The sequence below is a fragment of the Plectropomus leopardus genome, chromosome 9, assembly GCF_008729295.1.
Source record: "Plectropomus leopardus isolate mb chromosome 9, YSFRI_Pleo_2.0, whole genome shotgun sequence".
Classification (NCBI taxonomy): Eukaryota; Metazoa; Chordata; class Actinopteri; order Perciformes; family Serranidae; genus Plectropomus; species Plectropomus leopardus.
The window spans coordinates 23417284-23440288 of record NC_056471.1 but is presented as its reverse complement, the minus strand read 5'-3'; the positions used below and the strand labels follow the sequence as shown (position 1 = coordinate 23440288).

At 42.7% G+C, this 23005-nt stretch overlaps 1 protein-coding gene across 5 annotated transcripts in view; it reads right to left on the bottom strand.

Annotated features, from left to right (window-relative positions):
• Positions 1-23005, bottom strand: part of pcdh19 (protocadherin 19) — a 69531-nt gene that overhangs the window by 30537 nt on the left and 15989 nt on the right. For all 5 annotated transcript variants that reach the window (XM_042493624.1, XM_042493626.1, XM_042493625.1 and 2 more), the window contains exon 3: positions 3274-3332. In XM_042493624.1, coding sequence (XP_042349558.1) covers positions 3274-3332 — 59 coding nt within the window. The remainder of the gene's footprint in view (positions 1-3273; positions 3333-23005) is intronic.

Here is a 23005-nt window from a genome sequence, read left to right as displayed (position 1 = left end):
GAGGGAAATGTTGATTAACTGTCACATCACCTTCGTTCACATGCTCTCCTTCATCGCCGCGCCTCTGATGGTTTGTGACGAGCTGTCCGTCTTTCTCTCCATGACCCTTTTTTGTCCTTTCTATGAATTATTTGCCCTTTTATGTCGTCTTTTTCCGTGACTGCAAAATAGAATTTTCCTGTTGTTAATGAAGTTAAAAACGTGTTTTTACAGTTAAAAAGGGTCCTCATATTAAACTACGCTGTGTATGCAGTAGAAAAACGCAAACACTTTTGAAATTGGTGCTACATGACCAGAACAAACAGAAAAAAGAGCCATGGCTTTGCTTTTTCTCAAGAGGGAGAAAACCTACAACTACCAGGATGCACTGCGCTGTGTCAGACCAACAAATGCTCCCGCTGGTGGGGGATGTCATGCGCAGTCATCCATCATTAATTGATGGTACATCCTTGTGTTTTGGGCCAAAACAAAGATCTGATTAACAAAACAAAAGCTTGTAGGTAATCAATGTAATCCACAGTTTTGCCACTATTATTTACTTTTGTTGTGCAACGCCCAGTGTTGCTGACACATCGTTGATTCTAAAAGTTCTACGTAAAATATGTATAAACTTGGCCTAGTTCACTAGATAGCACCAAGAAGCCAGAACAGAGCTGGTTCAAGAACCAGAGCTGATTTGGACGAAAAGGGGTATCTGAGTGCACGGCAGCAGCATGGGTGGTGGGCAATATGGAAAAATGGAAGTGCAGCAAGTTTGAACAACAGCCAGAGAGCCTAAAGTTTTGCCAGGTAGGGATATCTAGGAACTGGTTAAATACAGGGAAGTTTACCACTGTTCATCTACACTTACTACCAATACTGATTTGATACAAAGCTGGCTGAAAGCAAAGTATCCCTTTAAACACTTTGCTTTTGCAAAGAACAAAGCCTCATCCAGATTCGACGCTCTGCAGCAACCATGAAATAAGACGGAAATTTAAATCTCTTGAGAGCCTTTTTGGATTAAGTGCACATTTTTTTCTAACTTCACAGATAGCATGGCAGCTATGTGGTGCCTCAGACAGGGACATTGTGGATGGATGCACCAACTTCAAGGACATCGCATCGAGCAAACAGGAGGCACTCACTCACTACAATCAAACAAATACTGCAGTAATCAGGAATTCCTGGAAGGAAGATGGATGCAGGAAACGCTGGAAGCATACAAACTGAGCATCTGTCATGTTTGGGGCGCACAGGCAAGAAGGGGGGGGGGGGGGGGGGGGGCACAATCAACAGCTGCACAGTAACAGCATGATTTCCCTTCATTTGATTTCCATCCCACTGGAACAAATTCCGCTTTACAAACAACACTAAATAGGGGTGAATATATGAACATGTGTTCTTGCGGGAAAGGGAAAAATATATGGATGAGTTCATGTTGTGGCAGGAAAGAGGTTACAAAGGAGAGAGAAGAATAGACAGGGAGGAGAAAATGAGAGTAAACAAATGTGTGCAAACAAAAAGAAAAGGCAGAGGAAGTGAAGGACAGTACAAGGTAGCTGCATTCCCGGGCCCCGAGCCGCACATTCTCTAGCCTGGGAGAGAGGACTGCAGGTAATGCTGGCTCTCTGATGTTATCACTGTAATTGCACCTGTCCCAGACCACAGGCTCACTGGCTCCTGAGGGGATTTCTTTGTAGTGTGCTGCAGAGGCCCACACTTGAATGCTCTTTGTTTACATTAATGCCAGGAATCTTTTGGGGGGGAAATTGCCATAATGGGTTTTCAAAAGGACGGGATGGCCTCAAACAAAAGAGGGGCTGGAATGTTTCATGGCTGCAGGTAGAAAGGGAAGAATTGTAGTTTTCCAAGTGAGCCGTGGCTGGAGGGCGTTATTATGTGACCCCCATCCCAACCCCCCCACAATGCATTCCCACAACCCTATCTTATATCCTGGCCCAGGTGGAGTGAAAACACAATGAAAACACCCATTCTTCAGCCAAGAAAAACAGTAGACGTACTTTTGAAAATCATTTCAGGGTCCAGTGTTTAGGATTTAAGGGGATATATTAGCAAAAATGGAATATAATGTAATAAGTATGTTTTCTTCAGTGTATAATCAACTGAAAATAAGAATTGTTGTGTTTTTGTTGCCTTAAAATGAGCTGTTTAGGGGTGCCTGGTGGCTCAGTGGATAGAGCGGGCGACCCATGTTTAGAGGCTGTGTACGCTGGTTCGATTCCAGCCTCGGCTCTTTGCTGCATGTCACCCCCCCCCCCCCCCCCCCCCCTCCTGCCCTCCTAATAAAGGCAAAAAACGCCCAAAAAATTATCTTTAAAAAAGAAGAATGAGCTGTTTATATTTACAAACTACTACCGCCGTATTTCTGCAAGAGCCCAGAACAGAAAATCCAGCCTAACAGAACATTTACATGCACAGATAAGGCGAGCTACGGTTACAGCTCGATTACAATTTCAGTCTGTATAACATGTTTACATGATCTAGTTTTAGTTGAACTAACACAATAATTTAACTTTTTCTGACATCATGTAAACGTACTGAGTGGTTCTGGCTAGGAGCATTCGCAGATCTCTGCAGATAATTTAGCTCCTGGTAAGAATCTCCTGAACATCTGGATCTTAAGTTAAAAAGTGGTCACACATTAGCAGGTGCTGGGCTAACGGCCCATCTCTAACATGCCAAACTGCTTCAGACAAACACCAGTTTGTAATGTAAAATTGCTTTATTCAGTGTTTTTACTGGTTTAAGTCACTGGGTCTGTTTGTTTTGAAGAGGAGGAGACCTCTGTGGAGTTCAGCTCCCGGTAAAAACCTCCTGAATGATGAACACATAAGGAATTTAAGGTATATCACCGCCAGACGCCTCTTAATCTACCCAAATCTAACACACAGCTCCTTTAATCACTGAGTAGTTGTTTTAACCTGCTGCAGTTCGAGCCACATGTGCTGCTAATGGATCGAATTACAGGAGAGTAATAAGGTTATCTGTAAATATGAAAATCATTACTTGCCTATTCTGCTGCTGTGTGCAATCTAATAATCTAAAAGTGTAAATTCTGTGGCTCATTTAAACAAATGTCTGCTAAACGCGCTGTGGAGTAATGCTATTTATCCCCAAAAATCGTATCCTCCCCGTTGCAATTACACTGAATGAGAAACATGCAGGAACACATGCAAACTGCTGCAACGGTAGCTGTGCACTCATTAGATGAAATAATTACAGATAACAATGGTAACGAGGTGCTGGTAACAATTCCTAATCAACACATACCTTTTAATGAGGTGGGCTCTGCTGTTCACGTAACTGGAGTCGATGGAATAATTCTCCGTCTGCAAGAGAACGATGCGGGGGAATCAGGGGGGGTTGGGTGGGTGGGGTGGGGAGTTGTGGTTGAGGGATGATGGAGGGGGGCAACAGAGAGAGGTACTTTTAATAATGGAAGCAACCAAAATAATGTTACCAGTAATTGGCTTTCAGTTGAAATGTTATTTTACACAAAGGCCCCGGTGAGCAGCCTCTGCTTTCAAAGGGCTGAATCCTATTCTCTTTCAAAGCACACACACAGAGAGGCTGACTGGGAGTTGAGAGCTGAGGAGAGTGCTGCAGTGAGCGCAGCCTCTCCTCTCCTCTTCACCCTCCCCGCTCTCCGATCCCTTGCTCCCTCCCTCTGCTGCCGGTCAGCCCACCGTCTTTAAAATGGAGTCATTAGGGCGGACAGACTATCATGCAGAGGGGGAGAAGAAAAGTTTCCCTTTTTTTCCCCTTCTCTGAACTATTCACTTTTACCATGTTTGAGAAGACATTAATGTAGAAATATTAAATAAATAACCGCAAGAGAAGTAGATGAAATTAAGAGTGTACCAGGGGAATCTTAACACCGCAATTGCAGATGAAAAGGCTTTCAGAATATGCATACGATAGATCTCTGACCCACATTAGAGAACACAGTTCAAAGGCATCCTACATTCATTCTTTTTTTTCCCAACATTTATTTAGCGAGGAGAACGTCTGACGAGTAAGAGCACACGGACGGAGGAGTTACGCTGAGCAGGTAGCCCCCTCCTGCGTCTGCCAAGCTTCTCCTCACACTTGGGAAGATGTCAGAGGGCCAAAGGGTATCAAAGCCTCTCAAAGGACTTCCCCAGTCCCGCGAAAAGCCAGGATACGACCCTTTCGACAAACTTTGATAAGATGCAGGTGTTTTCTGCAGAAAGAAAGCAGAGCCTTCACTTAAAATTCCACGGAGCAGATACTGTATCCTGATAAATAAAAAAAAAAGGCTGTGAGTCAATGGCTGACTTCCGAGGGAAGCCTACAGTACCAATATCAAAGCCCCTGTTGAAAAAAAAAAAGTCACCCCTATGATAAGAAAGGTTAATGCAGGCACTGGAGCACAGTTGCTGATTATCAAGTGAGCTACACATTTGACACAGGCCTGCTGTTGAGGTAGCGGTGGCCCCGCACAGCTGTCATACATGGTGACCGAACAGATTTGGATTAAATTCGACTGTGCGCACGCTCTCCTTATTAGATGTTAATGGGGTTGAACATTTTGAACTTTTTCTGCGCCTGCGTGGAAGTGAAACCACAATGCCGAAGAGTCTGAGCGGTGAGGAATGAGGAGGGGAGCAGTGGAAATGTCAAACATTAGTCCCAGTCTTCTTGGATCTCTTTTTGAAATAAATAAATAAATTCATAAATAAATAAAAGCGATGCTGGCAGATCACAGCAGCCAATGTGTGGTGTTTACCTCTGGCAAATAGCTCCCATGACCTGCTTGCAGTCTATGAAAAATGTAAGAGCTTGTTAATGCGACCAAAAACATGGCGTTGTTTGTTTAGATTCTTTGTATTGCTGGCATTTTCTCATGGCTTCAAAGACAACATATGTGCAGCGCGGCATTATTATCCGCTGTCGTCTGCTAAACTTTCTGGAAATTAAATGTATGTCAGAGGTAGTTATCTTTCAACAGGCTTCAAAGGGCAAAGGTCTCCCTTCAATCAGTATGTGATAAGCTGCTGTTTGCCACCTCACCTCCTTTACTCCTAATTATTTTTTTTCAGCAAACTTGTATAATGATCAGCAACAACGCGAGGCAGGTCTCTGATTGGGCTCCACTAAATTATGATGCAACGTGTTTGCGCCGAAGGTTAACATCATTCTGTCTCCCTTTACCATTTACCCCTAATTAAACTTTAACTCATTAATACAGAGGAGATAATTCATAAAAAGGAATTTAATTAACGTTTTATTATTAGCTCTTAATTTGGAGCACACCGTGTTTGTTCTCTTGTATTACCCCTGACTCCTTTTGCTCCCATTCAGCTTGACTCCATTAAATATCAAAAGGTACCAGTGGCAACACGCTGCAACTCATACTTGTTATTCATTCATGATTAACATGTAATATTTAATTGATTTATATATAATAGGCATATATGTGATGTTTCACAAAGAATATCTTTCTCCTGAGGGCACAGTGTGTGGGATTTCGGGTCAGCTATTGGCAGAAATTAGAGTTTCCCACGCATTCATTTGTTTCTGGCGGGCGGCCAAAATTAAAACATCTGCTGCCACAAATTGATTATCCAGCGTTACTGAAATACATATATACTGTGTGGTTATACATTGCAACACACTCTCGGAGCACCAAGTGTACTGTTGTCTCCAACGGAGCAGCAGAACGCCAGGGGCATCACAGTCACTGCAAAATAATTTGTTTCACTGTATCACAGATTTGAGCCACTCGGTCTGATAACATTTGACAACTCGAAGTAGAAGTGTCGCACGATTGAATCATTTTATGCTCATTCAAGTTAGCAGAGCATTATGTGTGTAAGTTTGCCGCTTGGCTGGTAAAAGTTTCTTGTGTGCCTGCACTATGTGCACTAGATGATCCAGGCCCAATTTAATATCATTTATTTATTTGGATCCCTGTTAGCCACTAACAGGGTAACTACTCTTCCTTGGGTCCACGTAAGTAAAACATTTTACATAATAATGTAAACAATTATACAATTAAGAATCCACAACAAACAGGCAAACTACAAAAATAAAAAAATACATTAAGAAGATAAAACTACTGAAGACAAGAAGTGGAAGATCCAGATAATTTTACACCTGGGAAGTTGAACTTTTTTGGCTTTATGCACCACTGAGCAACATGATCTACATCTGGAACAGGTCCTGTTTCATAGAGTCCTCCATGTTGTTCTACAGTAGCCCAGAACAGACAAATCAAAGACTAGCTCGAGAAAGGGCCATTTGTGTTTTTGCATCAGCCACTTAGAATAGAGGACAAGTTTACATCTGCAACCTCACCGCAAGATCGCAATAAATCCTACACACTGGATCTTTAAAACATTCATAGATATATACAGCTTCTATTATAGATCAATAATGTTGATCAATAATGCTGTTCTGCCTTAGCAAACATGGAGTGTATATGTGTTTTCTCCTGTGCTCCACTTTGGTCCCAGTGAACACGAATTAAACCACCTCATCTTCTACAGTGGCTGCGCATCCAGTGAGAGACTAATGAAAATGCAAGGCATGAGTAACAAGGGGGAAAACTTCATTTAAAAGACAAGATAGAAAATTTCTTGTGAATGTCACTCTGGCTGCAGCCTGTAATTGGTTTGGATGGCAGGTTCTGTGTAAGCACGGCCTGAAGAGGAAGGCAGTATGCCCCGGCTCTCAAGCTGTTCCAGCCCAGAAATGGAACTGTACTCTCTTTATAATGCCATTCCCTCTCTGGCTTTTTTCTTTTTTTTCATGGAGCGCTCTTAAGTGTGTGGTAGGTACAACCAAAGGAGACTCTTCACAGTATTCAACCATTCAATGTTTTTGCCTCCACATTTCCATCATTTCCATCTCCACGGCTCATGTTCAACACAGCAGGTGCTCGTTAATCAGAGGAAGAGTGGAGATAACCACATTTCCTCTATTTATCAAATTGTCAGTAGAAATAAACAAACACCCAACATGCCAGGGCATAACCTTGCATATTGGTGAGGCGCTCAAGTAGTGACTATTCTGAGGGAGATTCGGATGCATCAGGCCAGGCTTCCTGTAAAGAAATGTAATGTCTTCCCCCGCATTTCTGAGCGACCTCAAATTGGAGGACATGTCAATATATCTTGCTCGGAGCTCAAGTTTCAGGCAAGAGGATGAGGACTGCCTAACTAGAGCGAGAATGCCACAAATGGCTACTTAATCAGGTTGGACAATGTGTTGTTGTGATCTGAGCGGCCCCAGTTTGGCGGCCTGAGCCACTTTATCCCCATAATTATTGTTCCGTTTCATCTGGAGGGCTGGAGGGAGGAATGTAGTCCCCGGTGTCGTCGGGTGACTGATAGGTAGTGCCAGGATGAGTGGAGAGGGAAGTGGAAAGAGAGTGGAGAGAGGGTGAAGATGGGAGGAAATGGGTGAGACTTGACCTGCGGGAGACTTGCAGTCCAGCTGCTGCAGCCCAGTAGCTTTCCCCTCTTCACCCTTTGCTCCTTTTCTCTCCAGTAAAACCTGAGGCACGGGGACGATGGGCTCGCTCCTCTGCCACTGAGAGGAAAAGCAATCTCCTCGCCTAGTTGCTGCCGTAAGATTTGATTTGCCTTCCTCCCAGCGTGACAATTGGTTCTGTAGTCTGGATGCAAGTGTATTCATTGTGTGGGGGCATGGGGAGCGCCAGAGAGAAGAGGAGGGGGTGGGGAGTGAAGACACCAGTTGTTACACCAGTAAACACCCGACAAGTTCAGCAGATGTCACACAGATAGGAGAGAAAAAGAGAGAAAAAAAATGTCACACAGCTGCCCTACTGTATGTATTATTGAGGCTGATGCAGCACAGAATAACATTTAAACAGAGAAGCAAGCTGGAAAAATATGGACAGATGCAGCGACATGCACTGATAACATTATTTGGAGAAAGGGATGCAGAAGATGATGCCTTCAGCAATCTGTTTCAAGAATTTCATTTATGGGGATGTTTTTCTTTTACATTTACAGTGACAAAAACAAGTAATTTTGATAAGCAGTCTGTATCTTTGCCTGGAACAATCGCAACTTATCAGATTGTAGGATTAAACGTTTAAACACAGATGCATACAATCACTCTGTTAGTTACCATTTGAGATAAACTGTATCCATCAAATGCTGCTTAAAAACAGAGGGTGATTTAAGCGGGGCGAGATGGTTCTGTATGAGACTGCGTTTAAGAAAAATATGAGCATCTAAAAGTAGAAAAATTGATTACAGGAGCGAGTGTTTCATGTCTGTCACGGATGCAACTCTTTAATGTCGTCAATTTAGCTGACGAGAAACATCAAGCCGAGTTTGTTGTGGATACAAAACACTCTCAAAACGTACAGTTTCAACATATAGGACAACAGAGGAGACGGAATCAATTAAAACTGTCAGATCGAATTTTGCTGCAGCATTCTGCGTTTGAGCAGTCTGAGGTTGTGCCTCAGTCTTCGTTTATCGTTGCTGCAGCTCGCTCGCGGACTCCCCTCGGTCCCCGGAAGGAAATGTTACACATAATGTGCCTTGTTATTGATATCCCATAGCTAAAGGAAGAGACGAGGAGAAAGAAATCCAGGGGGTTTACAGGGCAATTAGAAAATAAAAAGGCTTCATTATGCAGCTACGTTTGGTTGTGATAAAGTTAAAATAGGAGTGACGGAAAAAAAGTAAGAAAATAGGAGGAAATTAGAAGAAAAGCTCCACCGGATGAGGGATGGTCAGTGTCTGAAACTGCCTGTTTACAGATGCATGTATTCCCCTCATGTAATTTTGCAGTGAGAATGCAGAGGAGTGTGTGTTTCCCTGTGTGTGTGTGTAAGTGTGCAGGTGACTCTCTCATCCTCCACACTGTGACTATGAAAAGAAATGCTTCACTTTGAGCCTCTTGCACATTCACATTCTTGCACACACAGACTCTCTCTTTCCGCCTCCCTACAAAAGCTCTGCTCCAACAATCCCTGACTTGCAGGGCTGAGCTGGCGCCTGACCACCTCGCCTCTGGGTCTGTACCCAGCAGCCCCTCTAAGCAGCTCAGTCTATGTGACACCCATGACGGAGACACAGACCACCGAGGCACCTGCTCGGAGTGGCTGTGTGGTTCGTTTATTATCTATGCGGGAAGGAAGGACGCTCTCTGGCCCCTGAGACGCCATAACCCTCCACCTCTCTGCCCTCTAGCCCGATGACCATCATCATCATCACCTTCTTCCCGATTATAGAATTTCCCATAGATCCTCTGCCATCTGCTAGATTATAGATTTCCCTCTTCCTTTATAGAGGGCAGGGCCCCTAAGGGAGGATCAGCGGTAAAAAGGGTGAAGGAGTGCCTGAGGCACAGCCATGGTTGTGGATGAGATTACATTTTCTATTTCTGCCTGCTAAAGGGGGCCTGCCGTGATGAATACAGAGAGTTGTTACCATTTAATATCAACTGGCTCCCCTGCAAACTCAAATTATACACAATCAATTGTGACAGAAGGGTACATGTGTGACAAATAACCTGCCACATTCTCTGCATCATTTCACTTCATCACCCATCAATTCACCCCAAACCCAGTAGCCCATTTGGGAATCAATCATGTTATGAAAGTGAGTGATTCTGCGCTGAAAAGGGTTTTAAAAGCTCCCTTGCTCGGCTGCAGCTTGTACATTTCGGCAGTCTTTGTGACCGGGGCAAAAAAATAAATAAGCTGGGGCGAATTGAATGCTATTATTATGAGGTCAATTGTGTCCTTGACCACATGTGTTAAGTGTTGAGTATTGTTTGGGCAAACTAAATAACAGCTCCTCCGAAAACACAATGAAACTGACGCGTAAACACAACTCCACTTCCTGCTTGCACTTCCTCCTCATTTTTCTTGCCTTTCCGTGTGAAATCGAACAAATATTTGCTCGTTCCAACCAAAACAATCACCTCCTGCTCTCATAAAGTGAAAAAAGAGGGCTAAAGTGCTAAAGCTATTGCCCGCTCCACCTGTGCGTCACCCCCAACCCCCTCCACATGTAGGAAACTGCGGAAGATAATGCGGCTGTCTTTTATTGTCAAACAGAGACAATAGTCCAGACCAGTCTCCATGTCTCTCAGGCCTACAGGCTCCACACAAGTCCAGTTAGTAGAGATGTGATTAATTATACATACATTGATAGAAACAACATTCATTATTCATGAGCTTCTCAACGTCAAAGCTATTTCCCTCCCTTTCAGCATGATGAAAAGATTTTAAATAATAGGCCCCCTCTGCAGACGTCTGCATTCCAGCGGAGTCGGCTGACGCTAAAGAGGCTTAAGTCAGAGCTGTTGTCTTACCAGAGAATCACCGCTCAGGAGCGACATGTTTCAAACTGTCGGTGGCTGTGTGGGTTCCGGGGTCGCTGTTTTTGTTTTGTCTTTGTCTTAAGAGACAAGGCTGCTGCTTTTAAGCCTTTCAGACAGGAGTTATAGTGTCCACTTAGAATGAAAACAGCGTCACCGCACACAAGAGGCAGGATAGAGTTTCATTTAACACCTGTTCATGTGTCTATCTCCGAGTTAGAAAGGAAACCTGAGTATCTCTATGGTTTTACATAGTAACAAGGAGGGGAGAAAAAAAGACTCGACTATCTGGGCTGTTTCCTAAAAGAAATCGGCTTACTTTTCTTAAAGCCTGCGGAGCCTAATCAAACTCAAATAGCAGGCACTTCCCCTTTAGGCGAGTCTTGAGGGATTTTCTTTAATTTGGATGTCAGACCGAAAAGTTTTCACACTCCTCTCATCCCAAAATCCGTTAATGTGTGCACGGCGCCACACGAGAGAGGTACAGTAGGTGGTAGTTTTATGAACAGACTCCGGATGTGTTGACATATAATCCAGGTATTGTTTTCTAAACCCTGTGGGAATAAGAATTTATGTTTTTAACAGTTGTTTAATTTTAGGAGTAAATTACTAGATAGCGTTCTCTCTTCTCGGTTGTGCCCTATATTAGCCAGTGTTGAGGGGGAGGAGGAGGGTTAAATTAGCACACAAGGAATTCCCAAAGGTTTCTCCCTCCTCCCCCGGGCACGGCCGTAAAAATACACACTCAGAGACACTGCAGATTATGTAAACACATTCCTCTTAAATGCTTATATGAGAGCAGTGACTGGATGACTTTGAGTCACTTTTGAAATCAGTAAAGTTAGAATTAATTTTTGATTAACTCAATACACGTGAGGACGACAGAGCTGATCAAGTTGCACTCTGCAACATGGTGGAGCGTAGCGCCCGGTATTCTCTCTTAAAGGTGGCTGCCCGTCACATCGGTGCTGCTGTAGTCTCCCTCTCTCTCCTTTTTTTTTCTCTCGCTCACTGTGACAAGGCATCTTTCCAGACATTTTAGTTGGATGGAGATTTGCAGCAGCTCATTACAGACTGGGAGGCTCTGTGAGCGGATGCAGTCACTCGGAGATGGATTGAGTGGGTCTGTTTATTGACATGCCTTAATCTGACACTGGGTAAAGGGAATGAGTCACCGCCTCCAGACACACTACCACATCACAGCCACTCCAGCAAACAGGGAGGCAGCACCCAGGATACAAGTGGAACTTCATCAGCGCTCATTAATCCAACTACCCCGGGCCACCCGCTCAAACAAACCATGTTTACACTGCGCGTTGGCTGGATGGAGGGGTGATGGAGCTTTTCAAAAAGGGCATGTGTGCAGGTGCTCACATCCACACATACTGTCACCACACACACAAACATGCACTCGACTCCAGCTCATAAAAAAAAAAAAAAAAAAAAAAAAAAAACGCCCCCCTAACCCACAACCCCCTAAACACAATATCGGTGCACACCAGCTGCTGAAACTCTCCCGGTGCACTTTGTCTCGCAAATCAGAGCCAGTGCACAAATCAGGGGTGGACGATCGGGCTCAGTGCCAAAGTACGTATCACAGAAAGGGGCTTTTTATTAAACAGATGGGCACACGAGATCTTTTAGCTCGCGTCACAACAAGGCTACTGCTATCAGTGATCCAGCTATGGGAGCCTAGTTAGCTTTTTGATCCTGTTTGCTGCTGATGCCATGAGAAGCACATCTGGTGCTAATATTTGGGATGGTCTTTCTAGGCAGCTGTCAGCGTCGGGATTGACAGCAGAGTATTAGCTGCTTGCACATCACCGCCGCATCTTTAAATCCAGCTTGTTAACAGGGGCTGTGACAGGCTGCCATCAGGGCACAGGCAGAACAAAACAACACTAAGTGGTCCGACGCTACTGTTTGTTTTCCATTACGCTGCTGTTTAGTGCTTTGTCTGAGAGATGTGGACATGAGAATCCTCTATTTTTTACATTTAACTGTAAATTTGCAGAAAAACTTTGCAAAAACAAGAAATGTGTGTGAAACATGTAAGCCAGCCGCAAACAAAATAAATCTTTCTTGAAGAAATGCTCACATGCAGACACGCGGGCACAAAGGCAAAACAAGCAAACGGGAATAAACAGTGTGTGAGTCAGAAAGGGAATAACACAAGGCAAATTTACAGTGAAGCATGCGTACACAAACACATACAGTCACAGTGGGGCAGAAAGTGGGAGGGGGGATGGCTGCTGTCGTCTCCGTTAGGAACTGGGAGCCCAGCAGCTTGAGAGCAGTGGAGAGGGGGCCAGATGCGGCGGGCTTGACCCACTCGCTCGTTGTGAGGGAGGGGGTGTAGTTTCAGCAGCTGAAACACACAGGGATTAGCCGCGCTGACTTCATTTAATTTAATTTGTATTAGGGCCGTCTTTGGGGGCAAACATCGTTTTTCACTGCGGGGGGATATACGGGGTCATGGAAAACAGCAACAGACGGTGGATCTCTGCCTCCTACCCCTGCAGTGGATACACAAGGGAAAGCGAAGCACTGTATTCCCAGACCTTAGCCACACACACACACACACACACACACACACACACACACACACACACACACACAAACACAAAAGCACATATCTCGTTCCCCCTAATTATGTCTATATTACGAAGTCAAACCTATCCAAATGAAATGCATCTTAGACGCTGCATCCACCTTTCCACAGCTTGATTTCTTGAAATGAAGACCTTGAATCCTTTTGTTCTGCCACCATAAACAACACGTAGTAATTTTCGTGCTTATCAAAGCTCTGTTCTGTGTGCGTGTTGCAAACACACACACACACACACACACACACACACTAAGCTGTTATCTACCAAGAACATATCTTAGGGGTGGATGTTTATCTGTGCTGATGCAGATTGGAGTTCTCTTTGTCTCAGTGCAGTGCTACATAATGTTGTTTGTCTTTTGTTTGCTGTTTTTTTTTTCATCGTTTATTTCTCCTAGGCTGATATAGTTTGATATCCTATGGTGGAGAAATCCTTTTAGTTACCGCCAGGCATCTAATGTGCTTTTACTTGTAATCTGGGAATTTAATAAATGAGGAGGAGAGGGAAAAAAAATCTGTACACAATCGAATAATTCAACTCCCCGTTGCATTGCTTGCAACATGACTTACGCTGTTAAGCAGAGGAAGGAAAACAACTGCAGTGACTGAGTGAGTACCCTACATGCCTCCTCACAATTTACAATAGCTCTGTGGAAAAATATGGCAGCGATCAGCCATCAAGTCTGCTGTAGCCAAAGCCCGCGGTCATATGAAAGCTCCCGTTCTGTCTTGTGCAGGTGACACGGTCTGAGAGGAAGCTAATGTACCATGCACTGGGGGAAAAAAGTAGTTTTATTACGAAAAACATCCAGAAAAAAAAAAAAAAAAATGCAGCAAAAGCTTTGTCTCTGCTAGACAGAGAGGACTGTACTGCTGGAGCCTGTTCAAGACTATCAGGCGCTCACTAGCAATCTCTCTCTTTTTTTTTTCTCCCTCTCTCCCCCAGCCCCTATCAAAAGATGTTACTGTGTAAAATGTCAAAGAAAAAAAAAGGCAAGAGAAGTAATCCCCTTCTCCTTTTTGATCGCAAGTGGAATAATTGGAACCCTCTTAGGCTCATTACATGAGTTGCCCGCCAGCCAAAAGACGGCTCCAACTGCCCCTCTTCATTCATGTCGGAGCTTTGAAAAATATCGCTTCCTCTAGTAACAACTCTTTATGAGATGCAATGACTAGAGGTCCTGGTACCTACACTAACGGGTAATCCCACAATGCCTTTGAAAACACATCTTTCAACTACCACTGTCAAACATCGATTCAGAGGAAAGCGGCAACATAATAACGTCATTATGCATATCGCGCAACACTTCTCACCCTCGCTCTTTTTTTGGCATTCTTCTCAATTACATATTGCATATGTAGCCAGTTAATTTGGAGCCCTATTACTAATAACCTGGTCTTCATTGTTATTACAACTATGCTTGTAATTATTGGGACTCTAATTACTATTACTGTATTACCCAAATTAACCTTATTCTGGGTTTAGATCACCCGCGCTGACGGTAGCCAAGACATGCCTATGAAGAATGGCACCAATGTCCCTTCAGATAAATCCAGTATAATTAGCTGTGTGCCTTACAGGGCCTGTGTGATGGTAATAATTAGAGCTACTGTAGCAAAGGTCATGCAAAACAATTTAGAGAGGATGCTGGCTGCATGGGTAATAGGAGAGAGAGAGAGAGAGAGAGAGAGAGATGGGGGAGCGGTAAGAGGCGGGGGGAGCTCAGATGAAGACTCTTCTCCTTTTCCATCTTGCAGAGATGGAAGACGTATGGTTGTTACTTTACCTCCGCCCTTGGTTCATTTTTAACCAATGCTCTCAAAATAATAGGAATTGAAAACCCATTTTAATGGCAAGTAGACTCCCGGCTAACGTGGTTTCGATGGATCCGTGATTAGATTTGAGGAAAGTGCTACAGGGTGTATCTGCGAACTGGTATCAGCTGAAATCGATTCACCGCCTTTGAGGTGTGATAGCTGCCCCGTCACCCTGTTGTTGCATCTGTTCATTAGCTCGTGTGTTTATGCTTAGCTTTAGTTATTGTTATTAATTGTGAGAAAAAGAGAGAGAGAGATGTGTTGCTTCGCCCAGGTGCACAGGTTAATGAGCTGAGTCAAAAATGTTGACACCGAGATAAACAAGTACTCGCACTAAGGTACCTCTATTTCTATGCTCCCTCTCCTCATGTGGCTCCCAACTCCCAAGATGAGGGCTCAGGGTTCACAGCCCGAGTCCCACCAGGGATTCATTCGGCTCCCTCACCTCGCCACCATCACACCCAGATGACATACGTAACAGACTCACTCTCAAATATAGCATCTCAAACAACACATATGCCTATGTGTGCTAGATTGGTCCCTATTCCCTGTTGCAACAGTGACAGACCCCTCCCATCCCAACAACACTTCATTAGCGAGTGACACAAACAGAGAGAATAAATCTGTCTATAGCTCCTCTCTTTGTTTGTCGATATCACTTGAACTGTGCAATAGCGGCTTAACGGATCAGTGTATTGCATGTTTGAACTCATTTATTACAAATGAAGTACTTAACTGTAAACAGAATCACTGGTGTACCTTTAGATTTTTGCAGGTGTTGTCTTGGTCTTCAGGAAGCTCATGTTCGCATTAGTTGCAGATCAGCTTTGAAGGAATAGTTTGTCAACTGTTTACTCACTTTCTTGTAGAGACTTTGGCTACATCCGCACTAAAACATTTTGAATTTAAAATTCTGTTTTTAAAAGGGAAAACTATCTCCGTACACACAAGTGTTTCAGCACCGTTTCAGAAATAATCTCAGTCCATACTGACACACCCAAAAGCGCATATGACATCATCATTCACAGTCACTGAGCATGCACTTGCTGGTGTAAACATTAAGCAGATTGTCTATTATCTGGCAATAATATTACATTAATGCATAGTGTATTGATTCTGTTTGCATTATTTTTATAAGGCATATATTATAATAACATATAACTCATAACTAATATTTGTTAGTATTTTTGCACCTTACTTACTCTGGTTTAAACTTTAATTTTTCTTATATTTTTTTATTATTGTTTCATATTGAGGGAGACTGGCAGGGTGGTGTGTATAGCGTGTGTAAACATTGTAAAAGTCATGCTTTTTGAAATGAAAAGTGTGGATCTAGCCTCAGAATAACAGTGCTATTATTCGAGCCAGAAGACAGTTAGCTTAGCTTAGCATAAAGACTTGAAACAGTTAGCCTCCGTCCTGAGTTTAAAACTGCGCCGCCTCTTCAAACCATTACACACCAAGCACAGATTTTAAAAACTAATTTTGTGGGTTCTTGTGAATGTTTGCACACCCCTGGAGAACATTTTTGCAGAGGAAAAAAATATGTAGACTGACCTCAATTTCAGCCTATGGAAATCAGTGGTGGATAAAGTACCTAAAAGTCAAACTTGAATAAAAGTACAGGTTTTTTTGCTAGAAAATGGCTTTTGGAGAAGTTTCAGTCACCTATTTTTTATATTAATTGAGTAAAAATCTTAAAATATATGATTTTTACTGTACTTTGGTATCAAGGGTAATTTTATGGTATTAAATGTACTTAAGTAATGAAAGTAAAAGTACAAATAAATGATGGTAATAAAAAAGCAAGTGGTCAGAATTTTGTAAGTAAAGTAAATACTTCCAAAAAATACTTAACAAAGTGCTTATATTCTTCTAATTGCCTGACAACATCACTAAAATGTAAAGCTAGTCCTTTAAATAAGATTAATGGTAGAAAAAAAAACATTAGTATGATTCATTAATGTTTAATGTTGTTTCAGTGATTATTGGCAGAGCATGTTAGAGCCACTGGCACCAGAAACCGAGATTTGCTGTCTATTATTGTTAAAACTAACAGAAATAATGTTAAATTATCTATATATATATATATATATATACATTTACTGCAGGTTTCTGACACTGTAGCTTTGATCAGTTTGCGTCTGGTAGCTGATTTCTGATATTCCACTGGTCTCACATCCACGTTTTCTCTGCAACAAAGGCTGGAGCCGTTGAGTCAAACAGTTCATAAATGTCTGTGTGAAAATGATTAAAGGCAACAAGCATAAAGTGCTGCAGGACATCTGATTTAGCTGCTTCATTCAGTTAGACTCAACTTACTGATGAAAATGACTGGGCGGGAGCGGAGGCATATGCTCAGATCCATATGCCTTTGTGACTGTGGGGGCTTTAAAAACCATAAATTGTGATTATCATTGATCTCAGTCGTCAGATGCCTAATCTCTATGACTCATATCCGCACTGGCCACGTCGGGTGACGATGAAACCGTCCTCCCCCACATCTGAAGTCCCAAACAAGTGTTGAGTGAAGCAGTGATAAGCAGGCCCTTATCCTTTTAAAGACTCCCGTAATCCAACAGTGGTGGAGGGGGGGTGGGGGCTTCAGCTTTAAGGGACTTAGTCTGGATTATAGCTAGTCCTCCAAATTAAACCAAAAGTCAGCTTTCTGCAGTTGCTCATGCAAGCTGGCGACTGGCTTGTTACCAGCATTACTAACAAGGCAAACGACGGAGGTCTATAATTAGAAAAAGCTCTCACTCAGCCACCGGGTGAACACACGTAGAAACAAAACCAAAGCCATCCTCACCTAAACTGAATATTCTGCCTTCCACTTCACTGCTGACCTCCTGTGACTGCGCTCAAAATGTCTTCCGTGCTGTGTACCTGACTCTCGCTGCCAACCAGCTTATCCACAGACAAGCTTCTCAGCCAGGGCAAGGCTGCTCCGTCCCCACTGATGCTGCTTCCCACAGCAAAACAAGGCCAAATCTGGGGCTTAGAGGCTAAAATAATCATTACTGGGTAGCAAACAAATGAAAAGTCAGAACACCAACTCCCATGTCTGTCCTCCCCCATCGCCCTTGGTATTTCGTCTGCTGTCCTATCGCACACAAACAAAAAGGGGGCAGCCACACTTTAACATTTCGGACGGACAACATTTTGGACCGATGCTGAAAACTGAGCGAAAACAAAGCTGGATTCTCCTATTTTACAGAATATAAAAACATACATTTATGCAGCAAAATATTAAAGGAATAGTTCAACATTTTGGGAAAACAACATCCTTGCTAAGAGATGGATAAGAATAATTGAAGTTAAATATGAGGTGGGAGCCAGGAGGTGGTTAGCTTAGTTCAGAATGGAGACAGAAAGCAAAAGTAAACAGCTAGCCTGGATCTGTCCAAAAGACCAAAATCTGCAAACCAGCACTGCTAAGGCTTACTAATCCACATCCTAAGTCTTGCTTAAATTGCAGAAAAAATAAACAAACATTTATCCAAAAACATCTAAATATTTCTAAGCTCGAATTTTTCCATTCTTTACCTAAAACAAAGTGTTAACTGGTTCTTTTCAGATGATATTCGACCATTTTGGAAAGCTAACTGTTTCATCCCGCTTGCAGTGTTTGTGCTAAGCTAGGCTAACAACATCACAGAGCAGTCTTCTCATCTTGAGCAGCAGCAATTAATTAGTAAATAGTATTAATATTATTAATATACTATTAAATTACTTAAGAAAAAGTCATGCCTGCACACTTATCTTGCCAAAAAAAGATAATAAAAACAACATATGGATCTTCATCGTGTCAAAGTGCTTGAGATGTGGATACCACACCTATACTTATAAATCATGCACACAAATAGGCTGACAAACTCCATGAAGATAATTTGAAATATGGGTTTTGTTTGTTCTCTATGTACCTTTTTCTATGCACCGAATTGAATACTTCATTGTCAATTGTCTTATCACTCTGAGCTGGTACATAGTTAACCACAGCTGCCATCACAGAGCTTGTTAGAGCATTGGTGTGCATTGTGTGTAAATATGTGGTTCCACTTCTCAAACATTTTTATAATAGGATCAAAACTTTTGTGGCATAGAGTGAGTCTACAGGCATTATCTTTTATTCGTTGACGCTGTTTTTTGACAGCTTTGCATATTCATGATGCAGGCTGTTCTCATGCACGCTTTGTATGTTTTCCTAAAAAAAGTAAAACACCAAAATTCTTACATATTCCATGTAATAATAAGCCAGTAATTTGTGTAAAACCCACATATTTTGTAAGGCTGAGAACAAGTGAACACTGTGCTGCTGGGAGTAAAGAAGGACTTTAAGATTAGTAAGGAGGCGAGTTGGAGTCATGGAAACCATGTGAACTTTGAGTGAACTTTGACTCATTTTAAGGTGCATCATCGTCACCATGTTTCTTTTCCTACACCGTAGAAAAGTAACTTCACTTGCCTAAACCTATCCTCTCCTTATGTACACACATACATAACTTTACTTTAAGTATGTAACATCAATCGTGTGGCACTCACTCGTAGGATATCAATCTATGAATTTTCATAGGATATCATAACATGATGTGCAAATAATTTTTCTCTGCCAACCAACGTGATAATCAATTAATTGCTTTGAGTAATGTTTAAGATAAAAAAGTCAAAATTTCCTGATTCCAGCATCATAACTGTGATTATTTTCTGGTTTCCTTACTCTAATATGACAGAATACTGAATACCTTTGTGGAAAAAACAAGACATTTGAGGATGTAAACACCGTCTTTGGGAAACACTCATGGACATTTTTCACTATTTTCGGATATTTTATATATCAAACAAAAAACTAATCAATTAATCCAGAAAAAATAAAAGTTGCAGCACTATTCTCATCTAACTCTAAAAAAAGCTAAAAAGTTAATTTCCTTAAATGTCATATCTTCTTATTGTAGTTTTACAAGTTACAGTTACATCTAAAGACGTTTTTTTGAACTCAAGTTCATGTTCATGTTTACATGTGTGCTTGTATGTATCGTACAGCCTGCTTTGATGTCACGATTTCTGAACAAGATAAGAGCCTTCAAACTTAGCTCCATAGTGATCCTCCTGCTGTGCTCCCTGACTGAGCAGTCATCCTCTCTTACTGAAGCATAAAGAGTATACACAATCTTCTCTTCATCAAGTATATACATGCTGGCTCCCCATAAGACTGAACTGGGAACGAGTTTTAAATCGAGAAACAGGTACAGGAGAGTAATCTTGAAGTAAAGAGGTTACTGGGGAAAGCGCTGCAGTCTGACACAGGCCAAGTGCTTTTCATTCATTTACTTGGCCGTCTGCGATGTGGTATGTCAAATGGTGGACGTGAGGGGAAAGTCAAAAACTGACGTCCCATTGTGCTCCACAGCCAGACACTGACTCAACACTGAATATTGTTTTCTGATGCCGTAAGAGAGCACAAAGAGGCGGGCGAAGTCGTTATCAATTCCCTTGCAAGGCAATCATAACTATTATCATTAGTAGTGTTTTCATCCTCCGAGCTCAGCCCAGTGTGGATATCTAATCTATTCCCTGGCACACATTCTTGTCTTTCCAACTTGACCTGGTATCACTCGAGCAAAGAAATGGCTTCCCGCCTCCCTAGAAACTAGATATGGGCGTAAATAATAAGCCGGGGCCCTTTTTCTGAAAAGCCCTAATCCCAAGAAAACAAACCTGAGCGAAACAGGCCCACCTGAATTGCTTTCGGGAAAAACTAGATAATCAAAATGCAAAACAGCCTTTGATAGAAAAAATAAGCCGACTTCTAACAACAAATCCCCTACACCTAACATCAGCAAATTCTCCTCCTGAACTTTTATTTGTACGCTGTGTTTGGGTTTTTAATGTAATCACACTGCACACGGCGCTCCATCAGTGAGCTGTTCTGATTTATGTCGGCCTGAATCAGACTGACTGCTCGGAGCTTTGCAGACATCATGAATGAGAAAAGGAGCCACACATTGAACACATTAGGGGTCCCACCATCTCCTCAGACAGGGGGACAATGGGTGAGGGAGCAGAGATAAAGGAGGGGGATAACAGGGGTGAAGGAATGGTTGACGCTGATCGGGCAGAGAAAGGAGAGGGGGAGAATGGGACAAAAAGAAAAGAAGAGGCCCGAGACACTGGCCACACAGGGCAGAGGGAGCGTGAGGGCTCTGAGAGGCCTATACTCGGTCATAGCCCATTAGGCTGGCTGGGTGAAAATGCTACAGCTCATTACATGCTCTGCCTCTGTTCTGTGGATGAACAATGCACAATTACGCTACCCTGCTGCTCCTCCAGCCATACTGCTGCATGCCTCTGAGGCGGCCGATATTGCTGCTATAGTGGCTCGCCTGCCAACAGCCTCTGTGCTCATCAAACATCCCATACATGCGCTCCCTAATGCGCATCCAGGTTTATGTCTAGAAACAAAAGCGCTGTATGAATTTACTGAAATGAAAGGAGGGGAGAAACAGGAAAGACTGCTCAGCCACCGGAGCAAACAAAACAGAGGTATAATGCAGCATTTGTGTGTGTATTCAATGACGTTTGCTCCCTTTTGTCTGCCTTCTCAAAATTCCTTTTTAAAAAAAAAAGGTAGCGACAAAAGGATAATGCTTTTGTTTCTAGATGAATTAAGTTTCATCCAATGTTGCAATTACCGTGAAGCCAGGTGCCGACATACAGATCACAGAAAATAAAGTGAGCAGGGGATGGCAGAAGTATCGGGACAACATCTGCAATGCAGTGAATAACCAAGCTCAGTATTCGTCTATCCAGCAAATTGGTTCACTTCAAGTCCTCCTCACTTTCCAGTCTACAATTATGCATGCAGAAGTTGACATTTAATCTGATGGGGGAAATGCTAACTAACATCCTCCTGCTCCTGCTTTGTTTTAGGCAAAAAAAAAAAAAACAGGACGCTTGGAAAGGTCATTCTTCCCTGGTGTCAGAGCTGGCTGCTTGGAAAAGTTTCCTTTCAGTATTGTTACGTTTCACAGAACTCCCTCCTCCATTTCCCTGTCATTCAAGAAGTATAGCATTAGCACTAAAGGAACTCTCAGCAATGTGGCAACAGGCCTGAGGTTCAACCAATACCCATTTGTCACCCAAATTAGCGTGTACGCGGATGTTTTAAACACAAGAAAACCCACTAAAGCTGGAGATTGCTTTCCCACTGCCAATAGAGTAGAGCTGTGTATATAGCTCTGCAGCAGACAAGTATGCCTCTGTGTGTGTGTGTGTGTGTGTGTGTGTGTGTGTGTGTGTCACGTTCTTTGTCACCGACAGACCAAAAAATAAGTTAGTAAACAGTAGAAAGCAGCGTGGAGGCCAGTGAAAATGTTATTGTGGTTGCTTTTTGTTTTTCTTACTTATTCAGTCTAACTTTCAAAACTTGGTGCAAAATAAACTTGGAACGATGTTCGAGTGCTGCTTGGGCAGAAACAGGTGGTGATTTGTGGCGTCCGTCACTGCATCTCGCTGCCAAAGGGGCTTAAATTAACACGTCCACCCGGTGTTGTATTTTCGTCAAGCCGCTCAGAACTACAGCCGGTAAATACCAGTGACTACAGCAGAGTCATTTGACGTGGCTGTGAATGCTGCTGTACCCATTCCCATTCCATTAAGCATCTGTCTTTTTAACGCAGTGGGAAAGTGTACAATCCGTCAAATGACTCCTCAGCCTTGATGGAAACACAACACTTAGATGAACCTGCTAATTTGAGCCCCTTTACTGTTGAGATGCAATGACATGCTGCCACTAAATACCGTCTGTCTCCATCCAAGCACTTAAACATCGATCCAAATTATTTTTCACCGAGTTTCAAAGAGACACTGAAAAAGTGAGTAATGCATCAAGAGAAGTAACCACTGTAAAGTTTTCACAGACATTCATCCATGCTACTCTCTACAGTTTACCTGTTTTCATGCCTGTAGTTGAATATGACACACCAAAATAAACCACACGCACACACACACACACACACACAGAAAGGCATACTAATCTGCTGCAGAGCTGTGTATGCAGCTCTCCTCTACTGGCAATGGAAAAGGGGTCTATAACCTGTTTTTAGTGGGTTTACCCCATGTTTAAAAAACACGTGTGCACATGCTAATTTTGGTGGAAAAGGAGTACAAGAAAGCGAGATGTTAGCAGGTGTTAGTGGTTTTTTGTTCAGTGGAAAAGAGGCTTTGGAAAGGTCATTCTTCCCTGGT